Genomic DNA, 19,083 nt, shown 5'->3' on the forward strand with positions numbered 1-19,083 from the left:
GGAAGAGAGAGGCGGTGATGGGGAGAGAGGGGGTGAAAGGGGGAGAGGAGGACAGGGAAGGGAGGAGGTGAAGGGGGATAGGAGAAGAGAGGAGGTGAAGGGGAGAGAGGAAGAGAGAGGAGGTGAAGGGGAGAGAGAAAGATAGAGGTGGTGAAGGGGGGAGAGGAAGAGAGAGGAGGTGATGGGGGCATAGGAAGAGAGAGTAGGTGAAGGGGGGAGAGGAAGAGAGAGGAGGTGATGGGGGCATAGGAAGAGAGAGTAGGTGAAGGGAAGGGGGGAGAGGAAGAGAGAGGAGGTGATGGGGGGAGAGAAAGATAGAGGAGGTGAAGGGGGGAGAGGAAGAGAGAGGAGGTGATGGGGGCATAGGAAGAGAGAGTAGGTGAAGGGGGGAGAGGAAGAGAGAGGAGGTGATAGGGGGAGAGAAAGATAGAGGAGGTGAAGGGGGGAGAGGAAGAGAGAGGAGGTGAAGGGAGGAGAGGAAGAGAGAGGAGGTGAAGGGGGAGAGGAAGAGAGAGGAGGTGAAGGGGGGAGAGGAAGAGAGAGGAGGTGAAGGGGAGAGAGGAAGGGAGAGGAGGTGAAGGGGGAGAGGTAGAGAGAGGAGGTGAAGGGGAGAGAGGAAGAAAGAGGGGGTGAAGGGGAGAGAGGAAGAGAGAGGAGATGATAGGGGTAGAGAGGAGATTATTTGGGCTGAGAGGAGGAGATGGGGGTGAGAAAAGGTGATTGGGGGGCTGACAAAAGGTGATGGGGGGCTGAGAGGGGGAGCAAGGCACCAGCAGTGCCTGCTGTACACTGTCCCCCTGCGGCTGCTGGATCCGGGAGCGGCGGCTTGAGGAAGGTCGGCAGCGGGTGAGTGATGGGTGCAGAGAGGAGATGAGAGGGGAGAGGAAGAGAGAGAGGTAGAGAGAGGAGGTGAAGGGGAGAGAGGAAGAAAGAGGAGGTGAAGGGGAGAGAGTAAGAAAGAGGAGGTGAAGGGGAGAGAGGAAGAGAGATAAGATGATAGAGGTAGAGAGGAGATTATTTGGGCTGAGAGGAGATGATGGGGGTGAGAGGAGATGATGGGGGTGAGAGGAGATGATGGAGCTGAGAGGAGATGATGGAGCTGAGAGGAGATGATGGAGCTGAGAGGAGATGATGGAGCTGAGAGGAGATGATGGGGGCTCAGAGGAGATGATGGGGGTGAGAGGAGATGATGGGGGTGAGATGAGGTGATGGGGGGCTGAGAGCAGGTGATGGGGGGCTGAGAGCAGGTGATGGGGGGCTGAGAAGAGGTGATGGGGGGTTGACAGGAGGTGATGGGGCTGAGAAGAGGTGATGGGGGGTGGAGAGGAGGTGATGGGGGGCGGAGAGGGGGTGATGGGGGGATGAGAGGAGGTGATGGGGGCTGAGAAAAGGTGATGGGGGGCTGATAGGAGGTGATGGGGCTGAGAGGGGGAGCAAGGCACCAGCAGCGTCTGCTGTACACGGTCCCCCTGCGGCTGCCGGATCCGGGAGCGGCGGCTTGAGGAAGGTCAGCAGCGGGTGAGTAATGGGTGCAGAGGAGGTGGATTTTGCGTCAGGGTCTAATCGGGACGGGAGGGTCTTATTCTGACCTGAGAGGGGTCCGGCCAGCTCCCAGACTACTGGGCCGGCAATGAGTGGTGGTGCGCGGGGCTCCCCCACCCGGGCTGTGACAGATGTGGGATGCAGACCGGAAGATGGGGCAGCCCGGGAGGCAGGCCGGTGGACGCGGGGGCTACCCGATCTTCCAGTCTGCATCCCACATCTGTCACAGCCCGGGTGGGGGAGCCCCGCGCACCACCACTCATTGCCGGCCCAGTAGTCTGGGAGCTGGCCGGACCCCTCTCAGGTCAGAATAAGACCCTCCCGTCCCGATTAGACCCTGACGCAAAATCCACCTCCTTTGCACCCATCACTCACCCGCTGCCGACCTTCCGGCAGCCGCAAGGGGATAGCATGCAGCAGACGCTGCTGGTGCCCTGATCCCCCTTTGATCTCTCTGGCTCTCTCCATCTTCCCCCGCAGCATCTCCCGTCCCCCACAGATTGCTGAGGAGCTGCTGCTGGGGGAATAAAGGAGAGAGCTGCCGCGGTGACTGGTGCCGGGACATTGCTGGGTGATAGCAGTGTCCCGGCACCCAAAGCCAAACTTCATTTTTTTTACACTCCGGCCGCGTACCCCCTCAACCTGCGGCACGTACCCCCTGGGGTACGTGTACTGCAGGTTGAGAAACACTGCCTTAGGGGATTGGGGGATCCTGCCCCGCCTCCTGTGACATCACTCCATGCCCCCTGTCTGCATCATCATCAGCAAATCCCCATAGAAAACCTCTCCTGCTCTCCAGACTGGAAAGAATACACCACTTCCTGCAGGGCATGCAGCAGATGAAGATCTATCTAAGAAGTATTCCAAGCACCCAGCTCACTACAAGGAATCTCAGTCCCCTTCTACTGTCTGTATTGCACCTGTATTATTCTATATACTGCACCTTTAAGACATTTCTACAGTAAAATTCCCTGGTCTTTGTAGTTCCTCTCACTACACCTGCACCAACCTTTAATGGGCGGGTGTCTGGTAGCTGGTTAGGGCACCTACCACACAGGCCCTGTGACATGAGCTGAAGAGGTACACCACCTGCACTAGCTATAACACCTGGCTGCCCTGGGTTTCGGCATATGTTGTATAAGAAGGTAATACATAGTATTATATCCAATAGCGACACTAGGAGACCATCTAGTAGCATTATTGCTGCCATCTTCTTACACAGCCTGTTGTGGGTGTACCAATATGGCCGCCGCCCCTGCAGTGCCCCGCCCACCCGTCTGACGCACGTTGTTTACCTCACGTGATTGGTGCGTCCCTTCCTGGCTCCAGTGCGCAGCTCAATGGAGGCGGGGCTTTGTAGAGAAGCAAAACACAGAGTGACCCGGAACCGGGCGTCGCGGATTGATTACCGTGGCACAGACTTGTTGACCCTTTAAAGCGGGGTGATCGGGAGAGAGAACCGCAGCGGTATCGGGGCCCGGTTACCATAGAGGCAGTGTGAGGTGGAGGGGCAGGCGCTGCCGATGTGACAGGAGTTCAGTCACAGGACAAAAGGCGACATCGGGTTATTATGAGGGAGAAGGTGACAGCTGTGTAGTGGGACAGGGAGGGATAGCCTGGTCACTATGGTGACTGGAACACTGAGTGTCTGCTGAGTATAAGCTGCCACCTCTCAGGATCTGCTGCTGTCACCTGGACAGATAGGGGGCAGCACATTACATTGGGGGATATGAGGGGCTGTCTGGGGGTACAGAACCAGTGACAGGAGAGCGGGTGACAGTCACCCCAGTGCGCCCACCATTACTGGGTTATGAGTTGAGATCGGAGCTTCCTCACCCTCCCTCCCATCCCTCACCACTATGTCTCGCTGGCTATTTCCGTGGTCCAGCTCCATCAAGACGCGGGCATGTCGCTACCTCCTGCAGCATTACCTGGGGCACTACCTGGAGGAGAGGCTGAGCCTGGAGCAGCTGAGCCTGGACCTCTACAATGGGAGCGGCCGGCTGACCGACATACACCTGGACATCTGGGTAATGGCGCTGCTGCCGCTACACCTGTGAGAGGGGGTGAGATCCGGGGTGACCGACATACACCTGGACATCTGGGTAATGGCGCTGCTGCCGCTACACCTGTGAGAGGGGTGAGATCCGGGGTGACCAACATACACCTGGACATCTGGGTAATGGCGCTGCTGCCGCTACACCTGTGAGATCTGGGGGGACTGACATACACCTGGACATCTGGGTAATGGCGCTGCCGCCGCTACACCTGTTAGAGGGGGGTGAGATCCGGGGTGACCGACATACACCTGGACATCTGGGTAATGGCGCTGCTGCCGCTACACCTGTGAGATCTGGGGGGACTGACATACACCTGGACATCTGGGTAATGGCGCTGCCGCCGCTACACCTGTGAGAGGGGGGTGAGATCCAGGGTGACCGACATACACCTGGACATCTGGGTAATGGCGCTGCTGCCGCTACACCTGTGAGGTCTGGGGTGACCGACATACACCTGGACATCTGGGTAATGGCGCTGCTGCCGCTACACCTGTGAGAGGGGGTGAGATCCGGGGTGACCGACATACACCTGGACATCTGGGTAATGGCGCTGCTGCCGCTTCACCTGTGAGATCCGGGGTGACCGACATACACCTGGACATCTGGGTAATGGCGCTGCTGCCGCTACACCTGTGAGAGGGGGTGAGATCCGGGGTGACCGACATACACCTGGACATATGGGTAATGGCGCTGCTGCCGCTACACCTGTGAGAGTGGGTGAGACCCGGGGTGACCGACATACACCTGGACATCTGGGTAATGGCGCTGCTGCCGCTACACCTGTGAGATCTGGGGGGACTGACATACACCTGGACAGCTGGGGAATGTGACTGACCTACACCTGGACAGCTGGGTAGTATGACTGACATACACCTGGACAGCTGGGGAATGTGACTGACATACACCTGGACAGCTGGGTAGTATGACTGACATACACCTGGACAGCTGGGGAATGTGACTGACATACACCTGGACAGCTGGGGAATGTGACTGACATACACCTGGACAGCTGGGGAATGTGACTGACATACACCTGGACAGCTGGGGAATGTGACTGACATACACCTGGACAGCTGGGGAATGTGACTGACATACACCTGGACAGCTGGGGAATGGGACTGACATACACCTGGACAGCTGGGGAATGGGACTGACATACACCTGGACAGCTGGGGAATGGGACTGACATACACCTGGACAGCTGGGGAATGGGACTGACATACACCTGGACAGCTGGGGAATGGGACTGACATACACCTGGACAGCTGGGGAATGGGACTGACATACACCTGGACAGCTGGGGAATGGGACTGACATACACCTGGACAGCTGGGGAATGGGACTGACATACACCTGGACAGCTGGGGAATGGGACTGACATACACCTGGACAGCTGGGGAATGGGACTGACATACACCTGGACAGCTGGGGAATGCCGCTGCGGCCGCTACACCTGTGAGAGGGGGGTGAGATCCGGGGTGACCGACATACACCTGGGCATCTGGGTAATGGCGCTGCTGCCGCTACACCTGTGAGAGGGGGTGAGATCCGGGGTGACCGACATACACCTGGACATCTGGGTAATGGCACTGCTGCCACTACACCTGTGAGATCTGGGGGGACCGACATACACCTGGACATCTGGGTAATGGCGCTGCCGCCGCTACACCTGTGAGAGGGGGGTGAGATCCGGGGTGACCGACATACACCTGGACATCTGGGTAATGGCGCTGCTGCCGCTACACCTGTGAGGTCTGGGGTGACCGACATACACCTGGACATCTGGGTAATGGCGCTGCTGCCGCTACACCTGTGAGAGGGGGTGAGATCCGGGGTGACCGACATACACCTGGACATCTGGGTAATGGCGCTGCTGCCGCTTCACCTGTGAGATCCGGGGTGACCGACATACACCTGGACATCTGGGTAATGGCGCTGCTGCCGCTACACCTGTGAGAGGGGGTGAGATCCGGGGTGACCGACATACACCTGGACATATGGGTAATGGCGCTGCTGCCGCTACACCTGTGAGAGTGGGTGAGATCCGGGGTGACCGACATACACCTGGACATCTGGGTAATGGCGCTGCTGCCGCTACACCTGTGAGATCTGGGGGGACTGACATACACCTGGACAGCTGGGGAATGTGACTGACCTACAGCTGGACAGCTGGGTAGTATGACTGACATACACCTGGACAGCTGGGGAATGTGACTGACATACACCTGGACAGCTGGGTAGTATGACTGACATACACCTGGACAGCTGGGGAATGTGACTGACATACACCTGGTCAGCTGGGGAATGTGACTGACATACACCTGGTCAGCTTGGGAATGTGACTGACATACACCTGGTCAGCTGGGGAATGTGACTGACATACACCTGGACAGCTGGGGAATGTGACTGACATACACCTGGACAGCTGGGGAATGTGACTGACATACACCTGGACAGCTGGGGAATGTGACTGACATACACCTGGACAGCTGGGGAATGTGACTGACATACACCTGGACAGCTGGGGAATGTGACTGACATACACCTGGACAGCTGGGGAATGTGACTGACATACACCTGGACAGCTGGGGAATGTGACTGACATACACCTGGACAGCTGGGGAATGGGACTGACATACACCTGGACAGCTGGGGAATGGGACTGACATACACCTGGACAGCTGGGGAATGGGACTGACATACACCTGGACAGCTGGGGAATGGGACTGACATACACCTGGACAGCTGGGGAATGGGACTGACATACACCTGGACAGCTGGGGAATGGGACTGACATACACCTGGACAGCTGGGGAATGGGACTGACATACACCTGGACAGCTGGGGAATGGGACTGACATACACCTGGACAGCTGGGGAATGGGACTGACATACACCTGGACAGCTGGGGAATGGGACTGACATACACCTGGACAGCTGGGGAATGGGACTGACATACACCTGGACAGCTGGGGAATGGGACTGACCTACACCTGAACAGCTGGGGAATGGGACTGACCTACACCGGGACAGCTGGGGAATGGGACTGACCTACACCGGGACAGCTGGGGAATGGGACTGACCTACACCGGGACAGCTGGGGAATGGGACTGACCTACACCGGGACAGCTGGGGAATGGGACTGACCTACACCGGGACAGCTGGGGAATGGGACTGACCTACACCGGGACAGCTGGGGAATGGGACTGACCTACACCTGGACAGCTGGGGAATGGGACTGACCTACACCTGGACACCTGGGGAATGGGACTGACCTACACCTGGACACCTGGGGAATGGGACTGACCTACACCTGGACAGCTGGGGAATGGGACTGACCTACACCTGGACAGCTGGGGAATGGGACTGACCTACACCTGGACAGCTGGGGAATGGGACTGACCTACACCTGGACAGCTGGGGAATGGGACTGACCTACACCTGGACAGCTGGGGAATGGGACTGACCTACACCTGGACAGCTGGGGAATGGGACTGACGTACACCTGGACAGCTGGGGAATGGGACTGACGTACACCTGGACAGCTGGGGAATGGGACTGACCTACACCTGGACAGCTGGGGAATGGGACTGACCTACACCTGGACAGCTGGGGAATGGGACTGACCTACACCTGGACAGCTGGGGAATGGGACTGACCTACACCTGGACAGCTGGGGAATGGGACTGACGTACACATGGACAGCTGGGGAATGGGACTGACGTACACCTGGACAGCTGGGGAATGGGACTGACGTACACCTGGACAGCTGGGGAATGGGACTGACAAGACATACACATGAAAAGCTGGGTAATATAGGTGACATACACCTGGACAGCTGGGTAATATGACTGACATACACCTTGTGATGCTGCTGCTGCGGCTACACGTGTGAGAGGGGGATGAGATCTGGAGTGAATGACATACACCTGGACAGCTGGGTAATGAGGCTATAGGTGTAAGAGAGGAGGATGGATAGCAAGTATAGCTGTGTGATGACTATAGTTTATATTATTGATAGATATGATACTGTACGGGACCGATGTGTGATGACTGTATGAGACAGATGTGGGGTCACTGTAGTTTATGGGGAAGATTTGTGATGACTGTACATGACAGGTGTGTGCTGGCTGTGGTGTATGGGGCAGATGTGTGGTGACTGTAGTGCAGTGATGGCTAACCTTGACACCCCAGCTGTTGCAAAACTACAATTCCTATCATGCCTGAACAACCAAAGATATGGCTTTAGCTGCCCAGGTATGATGGGAATTGTAGTTTTGCAACAACTGTCAAGGTTAGCCATCACTGCTGTAGTGTATGGGGCAGATGTGTGGTGACTGTAGTGTACGGGACAGATGTGCGGTGACTGTAGTGTAGGGACAGATGTGTGGTGACTAGTGTAGGGCAGATGTGTGGTGACTGTAGTGTATGGGGCAGATGTGTGGTGACTGTAGTGTATGGGGCAGATGTGTGCTGACTGTAGTGTACGGGGCAGATGTGTGCTGACTGTAGTGTATGGGACATGTGGGGTGACTGTAGTGTACGGGACAGATGTGCGGTGACTGTAGTGTAGGGACAGATGTGTGGTGACTAGTGTAGGGCAGATGTGTGGTGACTGTAGTGTATGGGGCAGATGTGTGGTGACTGTAGTGTACGGGGCAGATGTGTGCTGACTGTAGTGTACGGGGCAGATGTGTGCTGACTGTAGTGTATGGGACATGTGGGGTGACTGTAGTGTACGGGACAGATGTGTGGTGACTGTAGTGTATGGGACAGATGTGTTATGATCATGGACATATATGATAAATAGAATACAGAGACGTAATGATTGTAATTTATATGGACAAATGTGTAATGATAGCAGTTTTTGAGGCTGTAATTTACAGGGACACTTTGTACAGATGTACGCCAGTGTAGACATGACAGACAGGTGTACGCTGGTATAGAGAGGCTTGTACTGACTGTAGATAGCATAGACATGACAGACAGATGTAGGGATGAGTAACTCTATGAGTACACTGTATAACCTGTACTGCTCCTCAGTTACACCCTGACAGCCTACACCAGCAGGCAGGACCGTGTGCTTGTCTTCATGTCCTCTGCTCTCAGTCAGTTTTTCCTACATGAGATTACATTACATCGCCTCGTGGTGTTATACTACCTTTCTTTCTTTCTTGAGTCTTCTAACATGTCATAATGAAAGTTGTAAGGTAGCTGCAAGGTAGCCAACAGGGATAGAGCATTACAGCTGCCTCATCTCTGTATATAATGCTTCTAATTTGGTGGCGACCAGCGATGGGCTGTGGGAGGACATGATTGGCTCTCAAGTCTATGTCGGTACCTTCAGTACAGGGAACCCCTCCAAATGACACCATTACTAGCAAACCAATGTGGCAGCTTGTAACCCTTTAAGGGGGTTGTTATTTTAAAGACCTTTGGCCATTATATGATAATAGAGACTGCCAAAATAGCTATACATTTCATCCTGCAGGGAAACAGTAATATATGGATGAGTGGTGTTTAGCAGCTCTCCCCTCCTTATAGATAGGGGTCTCAAGATGAGGATTCCCTTCTGTGATCTCTGTAATAACCTTTATGGACAGTCCTGGGTGAGACACCCCCAATATGTATCCCATGTTCAGCACACTGTGTATGTTTGTTAGTCTGAGAGAAGTGACATACAGCCCCTGTCATGGAAAACCTTCGAGAGCTCTGCTACATCCGGCATGTAACTAGGGACTTGCTCAATGTCCAGACTGATTCTAGGAATCTTATTTCGGTCAGTTCTGAAAGGGTTCCATGAAGTCCTGGAAATCCTCAGCTGTCACTAGTCAGAGCATGTAAGGTTAGAGCTTGTCACTGCAGGGATCAAAGGTCACCACTAGGCGTCCTAGAGATTGAGACTTGTGTCAGGTGATCCTATAAGTGTAAGTGGTGTAAATAGGTCACATACTCCTACCTCAGCAGATGAGCAATGGATGTGGCATGGTTATTCATCACTTCCTACTTTCCATGTCGGGTGGTTTAGCCCAATGCATACTTATCCACTGAGTAGATAGAAGAATGGAGTTATTCACTTATTATAAATGAGAAATGATCATTGTATTTCCATTGGTAGATTTGTCTAATACTTTGTCCTTACTATATATACACTTTATTCTTCTTCATGTTTGTCGCCAGCCATGTTTTTCTGATATTTTATTATTTTTCCTATTTCCGTTTCAGTCGGTGAATGACCTCCTGGATTCGGCGGGGGCTCCGCTTGAGATTATTGATGGCTTCATTGGCAGTATTTCAGTCACCATCCCATGGTCGGCGCTCGTCACAGAGAACTGTACTCTGGAAGTCTCTGAACTGCAGGTTACTTGTCGACCAAAATATAGGTCTGGTAAGTGCTAATCCTGGGCGCTGTCTGCAGTGCTCACTACCCATGTCACTCTAAGGTAGTGATGTCAAGATACTAGAATTTTGGGTTTGATACCGATACTAACTTTTTTATTTCTATACTCAATACCAGTTCGATAATTACTAAAATATTAAAAAAAAACACAACGATAGAAATATAATACCCCCTAGACAGCAAATATAATAAACCTGAAATGTCATCTATACTCTTCAGGCCTGCACTATTACAGAGATAACAATTTATCGACCTTTTTTTAATTTTACTACGTTAAAAGTAAAGGTTTGCGTTTTTTACATAATTGTGTACAGAGTACAACAATCACTCAGACAGCTCCGCTATACCGCGTACAGCGATCATGGACGGCTCTGCTATACGCTGCTCAGACGGCTATGCTATACGCTGCTCAGACGGCTCTGCTATACTTTACTTATACTTATGCTGATGTCTGCTCCTCACAGCCCCGGTGTACCTCCCCCACCTGCCAGCCAGCTGGATCCTCACATGTGTCCTCTCTCTCGGAGCTCCCGCTCTCCCTCTCCAGCCTTCTCCGTCCTCCTGTCCCAGACCTCCCGCTCTCCCTCTCCAGCCTCCTCTCTCCAGAACCTCCCACTCTCCCTCTTCAGCCGCGGATACCTCCGTGCAGCTCCGGCTCCTCTGCATAAATCATCTCTCTGATAGCAGAGTCTGGCCGAGCCGGCCTCTATTATCAGAGAGACACCGGCAGCAGGGGTCTGTTACACACACCTACAAAGAAATACTGTACCCAGATATAATATAATCACAAAAAGATATTTTATTAATCACAAACAAAAATAAATATAAAAATGCAATAAAATCGCAAAATGAATCAGAACTGATCGGGTTAGAATATCGGCTATTACATTTTTTGTTTGTCTGTTACACACAGTAGCCAACCCTTGCTGCATATGGAGCGGGCTCAGGAGGGGTCAGATGCCGCTGTCAGTGTGACAGCGGCATCTACACAGTTACGTAGCCGACACTAGCAATCGCAAAGTGACGGCTATTTGAAAATTGGCGCCGCCGGGAGCGGAGGGAGAGAGAGCAGAGGAGGGGACACCAGGGAGCAGGAAGAGGCATACAGAGAACACGGCCGGCGCATAGCTAGCCGCCGGCTGTGTTCTCTGCGTTATACTTTATGTTAAGCTGCCTAACAGTGCAGCTTAACATAAAGTATCGATACCATGAAATCCTGTTTTTTAGCCCGAAATATCTATAGTAGTATCAATATTTCGGTGCATCCTGCATCCCTACTCTGAAGAAAATGTATTAAAGGAGTTTTCCAGAGAAAAGTTATGGATGGCCTTTCCACAGGATAGGTCATCAGTCGCTGATCAATGGGGTTGCTGGGCATTGTTGAATTGTAGCTGAGCTGCAGTAACCAGGGAGTTATTATGCAATGAATGAAGCCAGCTCCTTCTGGTTTAGTCTCACTGACGCTGATCTCGCCTCGGCAATCTGTAGATCTGGTCTGCTGCAGACCAGAGTAATACAGCAATGATCTGATCAATCATTGCTGTATTAAGTATACTGCAATGCTCTTTATGGAAGATCACTGCAGTAATACTAAAAAATCCCCCAGTGGGACTAAAAGTTAAAGGGAACCAATCACCTCAAAAATGCATATATAGCTTTTTAAATGTGCTGTTAGAGCACACCGCGCACTTTCCATACATGTTTCTATATACTCCCTGCCTCCCCCATGTAATCCATAAAGTAACTTTATAAAACTGGTGCCCGGTATGCAAATTACCTCAGGTAGTCACCTGGGCGCTGTTTGGCTAGATGGTAGTCACGGTCAGTCTGGGTCCCCTGGGCGTTCCTCGGCGGTAATCACACCTCTCTGGGCGTGATTCAAATCATCCAGTAGCTTCAACGTCACTCAGGAGCGCGCCGTGCACGACGTCGGCGCGCCTATGTTCTTAGGGCGCCCCGCATACGCAGTACACCCGCTTCCATTCTGGCTGTACTGCGCCTGTGCAGAATAGCCTCGAACTCCGGCTCACACTGAGTTCGAGACTGTTCTGTACAGGCGCAGTACAGCCTATAAGTTATAGAAATTATAAATCATTGTAATCTTACTCACTAATGGCGTAACCACCCCAAACCAAAAAAAAAACACCTTGGGAAACCTTATATTATTACCCTTATTATGCTTATTATGAGTAACTGCAAAATCTTGTTGGCAGAATCCTGTTAAGAAAAGAAAGCCCGTATACAAAAGATGTGTTTGGCCCTGATCACTGGCATTTACATAAGGCAGCCGTGAGGTGGTGTAAGGGGCATGTCTACCACAGCGTCATTTTGTTTTTGCTGACTCAGATGTATGCAGCTATTCACAGTATTGATCGATCTTCCTATTGTGTCAGGTTTAGTGTGTCACATCTGTAGGGCTGGCCACAGTAGAATTCTGCAATATGTGTCTTCGGGCATCCCCTGTAATAAAACTGCTGCTTGTAACAAGACTGGATACACAGCTTATTAAAGGGGGAGGGTAGCTATATATAGCTATTCAAAGCGATGTCACTTTCACACAGAGAGTCATTTTCACACATACTTTAGTAGGTGTAAGGTGCTTTGCAAATGTGCTATTTTTTTTTTTTTTATAAATGTAATTTTTATTAAAGATTTTATAGAAGTTTTACGACAATACAGGTATGCATAAGAAAGGAGGGATAGAGCAAGTTCCGCACAAGGGGAAGTACAATCGCAAAAAGGCAAAATATCGTCCATCAGTGATGTACTTTAAAATACAATAGCCAGTCAATAACAATCAATTGTCATCTCAAGGTAGGAGGCTTATATACAATTAGGGCGGAAGGCACCAAGGAATCGTCCTCCAAAATAACTTCGTTCAGTAACTAAAAACAAGCAAGTAAAGAACAAACACAAAACAGTCACGGCAAACTGACAAGACCAGACGAAGACACATTGAGAGGGGAAGAACAAGAGGGAAAGGAGGGAGGGAGCAGGTACCTATGCAGGAGTGTCCGGTGGAGATAAGTACGCATCCCAGGGGGCCCAAACTTTATCGAACTTTTCTAACCTATTATTTAAGGACGCAGTAAGATGCTCCAAAGACCTCATCTCCTTAATCCTAGCAACCAAGTCCAACCGGGAGGGAGGCGCCGTCTGTCTCCAGTGCCGAGCGACGAGTGTTTTTGCTGCCGCCAATATCTGTATCAAAAGCCTAGTAGAATCTTTGCCCAAAGTTTTGGGAGTGAGATTAAGAAGACATACCACAGGGTCACGTGGGACTGGCTTCTGTAGTACCGCTGAAGCTAAAGCACAGACTGCAGTCCAGTAGGGTTGGATTCCTGTGCAATACCAGAAGATATGGTGTAAGGACCCAACAGCCCCAGAGCACCTCCAACACAGTGGAGAAATGGTGCTATTCATCTTATGGAGGAGCTCTGGGGTGTGATACCATTGCATAAGTATTTTATATTGGGTTTCTTTGTAGGTCGTGCAAATGGATGACTTAGCCGCTCTGTCCCAGCAAATGTGCTATTAACATCTAAACCTTAGGTTGTACAAGGTAAATTTCCCCCTACCTTTGTATTTTTTATGGTATTGGGATGGTGCCTGTTAGATGATCAGAATGATTTATCACATGGGAGAATCATTTTTTATTAGAGAAAGTATTGATCATGTGTGTTGCTGGTCATAATGATGGTGCAGCAGTGATGGTGCAGATTTAATACCAATGTGCACACATTTAAAGGGGGGGGTCACTATAATGATAAAGCTTTGATAAATTATACAGGGAAAAAAAGAGATTGATCTGAACAATGGGTTCTCTCCCTGTCCTATTCAGTCCTATGGATGCTTTTCAATCTATCCTAGCAATAGGTCATAACATATTACAGTGGGAAACACCTTATCACTCATGTCGCTTGTTTTATTTTCATATTTTACTAATTTATTGGGAGGCGGTATAGCACGCATATTACATCAGGTACAGTCAGTGGAATTTGGGGGATTCACTATCCTTATTATTTGGAACAGCTCTTGAGTACATTAGTAGCACCTTATGTCATACCTTACTAAGGGTGGTACAATAGTGACCTTTGTTTACAATAACAATTGAACAGTGAAGCCTGTGTGCAGTAAGACGATTTGGACATGCTGTAAGCTGTAGTCCCCCTACAGACCAATTGCACTTTATGCTTTTCATGTATAATTATATATGATTTATAGTACTATGTTTACATACCAGTGACTGTACCCCTATGTGCATACTTTTCCTCACTTTGTGATCATTTTAAAACATATTTTTTATATATTGTAATTTTTTGTTAATAAAGTTATTTCATGGTTTATGATAAATAGGTTTTGTGCCTCTTTTTAGTAGGAAGTATTGTATTTTGGCCTGAGGCGGGCTAGGGTTGTATTTGTAGGAGTTTACTTATTTATTGACTATTCTTCTTTCCTCTTTTTGCTCCCACCGCTATAGGATCAGATGGTGCAGAGTCACACAGCTGGTCCTCATGTATGACCACAAGCATGCAGCTAGCCCAGGAGTGCTTGAAAGAGCAGGCAGAAGAACCCTCCGAGCCCCCCCAGCCCATTGAAGGATTGGAAATGTTTGCACAAACTATAGAGACAGGTGAAGTTTATTTCAGGCTTCATCACACAATGGTAGACAGTTTTATCCTGTGTCTTATCACTTATACTGTCTGCATCCTGGTGTACTTTCCATCTCTTGTAGTGCTGCGGAGGATTAAGGTGACCTTTCTAGATACCATTATCCGAATTGAGAATTTGCCAGCAGATTCTGCCACTGGAACAGCCTTGGAAATACACATTAAAAGGTCATATTTCTCATTTCCAGTTGTTCGTGTGTACATTATTTCTTTGCTCACATTCCCTTTCAGAATTGCTGTCAGTGAGGCCATCAGTTGGTCACCACCGGTCCCTCTCCTGGCAACACTAGATGACAGCTGATTTTAATGGGAGGAAGCCGCAACCAGTCAGACATTTCCCCTGCAGTGGGATTGGCTGATGATGTAATACCAGAAAGCCCTGTGTCTACCATAACAGAAGCTGCTCCCCCTAATTGGGCCTATAGACTTGGGCTGTCTTCATAAGACACCCTCTTTATCACATATTGCATCAAATTTTCTTACTGTGTTTCCTTTTTCTCTTATTTTTGATGATTTCAGGTTTCTCTGTAGTTATGTCTAATATTAGTTTTAAGTATGACCTTTTATCTCTTATAGTAATCCTCATGGCTTTTCTCCTGTTCCCTCAGACTAGATTATTGTGATGAGGCTGTCAGAGACTCTGGTCAGACCCTTCCTGTGGACATCCATCAGCCTCCAGCTTTTATCCAGAAGATACTTCAGCTCAGTGGAGTCTCACTGCACTATGAAGATTTCAAGAACCGGCGACACACGCCATCTCCTACACCTGTCCCTGAGGTACCTAGATGGAGGGTTCTTAGGAAATGGGGTTTACAATCCAGAATTGTGTATACTCTATACCAGTGCTTCCCAACCTTTTCCACCTCGGGGCACCCCTTGGAAAAAAAAAAAATTTCCTCGGGGCACCCCTACTAAATAATGTTCTACAAAATAAGAAAACTGTCATACAGTGACTCACAGGTGACGTCTTCTTTGATCTGAGGAGTCACTTTCCCTTTTCCTCTCCATCCAATCTAGTCCTCCATGATGATTCCTTCCAGCTACTTTTCATCTCTTCAGAACCTGCGAGACAAACAATTTAGGCTCCGCAACTTCCTTTCCTTTCTCCCTCCTGTAGGCTCCCAAAGTAACTGCGCTGTTTAGTGTTATGTGCAGTAAAGTGAGTAGGAATGTGGGATGCCCCCTGTATGTAGGATCCCCTGCTGTGCCCCCATGAGCTAATAATACCCCCAGAGGTGGCCCCCATGAGCTAATAATGCCCTCAGAGGTGCCCCCATGAACTAATAATGCCCCCAGAGGTGCCCCCATGAACTAATAATGCCACCAGAGGTGCCCCCATGAGCTAATAATGCCCCCAGAGGTGCCCCCCCATGAACTAATAATGCCCCCTACTCTGCCCCTAAAAAAAACAAACATCCTACTCACCTAATCTGCGCTGTGGCTGCAGGCAGAAGCTCTCTTCCTCCTCTTCTGGCTCCATCTTGCGAGCCGCGGGAACGGGACGTCCGGCAGGCGTGATGACGTCACATCATGATGCCTGCCGGAGAGGTCACGTCCCGGCCTCCCATAGGCTGCTGGCATGAAGTGCCGGCAGCCTATGGGAGTGAATGTAGGAGCAGGATGCTGACACTTCCTGCTCCTACATTATGCTCACTTTAATGTTCCGCCCGCTAACAGTGTGGGCGGAACATCAAAGTGGTCTGTGCATCCCGAGAAGCTGCACGGCCGCAGCTTCTTGGGATGCTTAAAGTGACAGCGCACATTTCCCACCGGGATCCCGTGGCACCCCTGGCGGGTTCTCGCGGCACCCCAGTTGGGAAACGCTGCTCTATATTATGTCTCCTGTCCTGACAGTGCTTATTGTACATATTTTTGTGTACACTTGCACTTGCTGGCGCCCTATGCTACCTTCAGAAGACTGATTTGCAGGGATGCCTAGAGTATATTTAGCCAGTCTAGTTTTTATGATCCCTTTAATGCTTTATTGGGTAAAAAATAGCCTGTTACTGTATTGCTACTTGTTATAGTTATAGGGGCATTCTGGGAAGTAATCCTGTATAATTCCGCTAAGGCAGGTGGTAAAAAGAACCTATACTCGCCTACCTAACTTCCTTTTTCCCACTGATTCCAGGCCTGCGGCATGCAGCACCTCTGGTGTCAGGGTTGGCCGAAAGAATTTATCACTCAGACAGTTAGTGGCTGCAGTATTGTCCTGTCTCAGCTACCAAATGGGCATTTCCTCATCCTGACCCTGCCTCGGAGGTGCTGCACAGCTGGACTGGGCTCTGTGAGAAGGGCAACAGCAGAGCAGTGAGGAAGGTAAGTATAGGTTTCTTTCTATTACAACCCGAGCAGATTTGTACATAAAAATTACCTCTTTAATAATCATAATAATAATAATATTGTTATTTACTATAGTGTTCCTGCTATTTTTGCCTGCCAAAGTATTTGGTTAAACATTAACTTTCTGTTGACAGTCTTGATAAAATGAAATTAGATTACCTTATTTTTCAGACTGCTTTCAGACACACCTGATGTACTCCTGGTTTAGACAACTAAAAACAGGGGGAAAATACTTTTTCTAAGGTTTGTTAGCTTAGTGTCATCATCTTCTGACCACTGAAACAAACGGCAGTGGGGCATTTAGTTACCACATTATAGCACATAAGAATACTAGAATTTAAAGGGGTTGAACACCTTATAGTAAAATAGTTCAGTGTACAGTATTAGTGTACTCACTGCCCTTACTGACAGCAGCTCCCTGTGTACCTCATAGAGCTAAAATCAGACTCCTCTCCTCCAGGCTGTGCTGCCCTGCTCTGTGGTGAGTCTGTCCATAACATGGCTGACATGGAGGAGCATGTGACCATGCCCCACCCCCCAGTGTCCTCCATAGGCATATACAGGCTTAGTGGAGGACACAGAGGGTGGGGCATGGTCACATGCTCCTCCATGTCGGCCATCTTATGGGCAGACTGACCACAGAGCAGGACAGCACAACCTGGTGGAGGGGAGTGTGATTTTAGTTCTGTGAGGTACCACAGGGAGCTGCTGTTAGTACATACAATTTAGTAATACTGTACACTGAACAATTTTACTATAAAGTGGCCAACCCTTTTAACTGGTATCTTGGAGGAGGAAGAACGTAGGGCAGTTGAAGGTAGTGGCCAAATGCTATACCTCCTTCCAGAAGGGAGTCCGTTTTAGCAGCTCCAGAAGGTATGCAGGAGTGAGCCTTTATTCCCGCAATTTCTCCAGCACAACGTTAAGACTTCAGAAAAGGTCCTGTGGATAAGAATAGGGATGCGATATCTGGAAAGCACCTTATACCCCGCTGCCTGTAAGTGGTAAGAGGTTGAGGAAGAGTGGGTGAACTTGAAAACCTGAGCAGGTGGGGAAACTAACATGGCATAGATCAGAGAGAGAGAGAGAGATGGAGAAGGCCAGAGCCAAGACAGAGAGACTCAGAGTCACATGGAATAAATATTAGGTAGAACTACTACGCCCTGAGCTTTAGGGTGATAGAGGATAGCTTTAGACAGTCTGGCTGGTTTATGTGCCAAGATCAGAACTCTGGCGAGTGGTCAGGGTTTTGTAGTAAGGCAGAGTAAGACCGTTAGGGTCAGGGGCTTTACTAGAGTGGGGTGATTTGATGGCCCAATCCCATTCTAAGGAGGTCATGGGGGGGCTTCAAGAGAAGCAACTGCCTCAACCGGGAGGTATGGGGAGATATATGAGGTGATAGTAGAGGGCAGGTCCGCAGGCCGTGGCGATCAGGGAGAAGGTATGAGGCCATAGAGAAACTTATACGGTAGTAAGCCCAGAAGGAGGTAATATTAGGAATGAAAGAGCACACTCATATATGGAGGGAAAGTGTTAGGGTATTACCAAGCTTGTTCAGAGAGATGCCTTTCATTTTTGAGTCAGGAGAGCAGCCATGGAAGATCTCCAGCAAAAACTGGTTACAAAACTTCTGGATTTGGATCTCCTGTATGAAGGCAACCGATGCCTGCTTGGTCCAAAGTAGGGACAACTGGGAGGAGCGCTTTTCAGGGATACCCTGTGCATTTAGAGAGACGCAATAAATAACTGACATAGCTCAGTGAGGGGGCAAGAGGAAGGAGGAGAGAAAAAAAAGGGGGGGGGGTAAAGAAAAAGCCTAGGAAGGAGAAAGAAGTAAAAGAGGTTAAAGGGGTACTCCATCTTTTTCTTTCAAATCAACTGGTTTCAGAAAGTTATATATACCTGTAATTTACTTCTTCTCTGGACAGGAACTGTCCAGGGCAGCAGCAAATCCCCATTGAAAACCTTTTCTGCTCCGGATGGTTCCCTCTGGGACAGAGATATCAGCAGAAAGACTGAAAAGAAAACATTTCCTGCAGGATGTACAGCAGCTGATAAGTATGGGAAA

At 49.9% G+C, this 19,083-nt stretch overlaps 1 protein-coding gene across 3 annotated transcripts in view; it reads left to right on the plus strand.

Moving 5' to 3' along the window:
- The first annotated feature begins 2,863 nt into the window (after positions 1 to 2,863).
- ATG2A (autophagy related 2A) overlaps positions 2,864 to 19,083 on the plus strand; it is a 68,977-nt gene continuing 52,757 nt past the window's right edge. For 2 of the 3 annotated variants that reach the window (XM_069965516.1, XM_069965517.1), the window contains exons 1-5: positions 2,864 to 3,572; positions 9,828 to 9,990; positions 14,483 to 14,635; positions 14,738 to 14,840; positions 15,281 to 15,449. In XM_069965516.1, coding sequence (XP_069821617.1) covers positions 3,402 to 3,572; positions 9,828 to 9,990; positions 14,483 to 14,635; positions 14,738 to 14,840; positions 15,281 to 15,449 — 759 coding nt within the window. In that variant the 5' untranslated portion in view covers positions 2,864 to 3,401. Of the gene's footprint in view, positions 3,573 to 5,653; positions 5,679 to 9,827; positions 9,991 to 14,482; positions 14,636 to 14,737; positions 14,841 to 15,280; positions 15,450 to 19,083 lie in introns of those variants that run through there. The other variant, XM_069965519.1, reaches the window with a different exon arrangement.

This window comes from Dendropsophus ebraccatus, chromosome 4 (assembly GCF_027789765.1).
Source record: "Dendropsophus ebraccatus isolate aDenEbr1 chromosome 4, aDenEbr1.pat, whole genome shotgun sequence".
Taxonomy (NCBI): domain Eukaryota; kingdom Metazoa; phylum Chordata; class Amphibia; order Anura; family Hylidae; genus Dendropsophus; species Dendropsophus ebraccatus.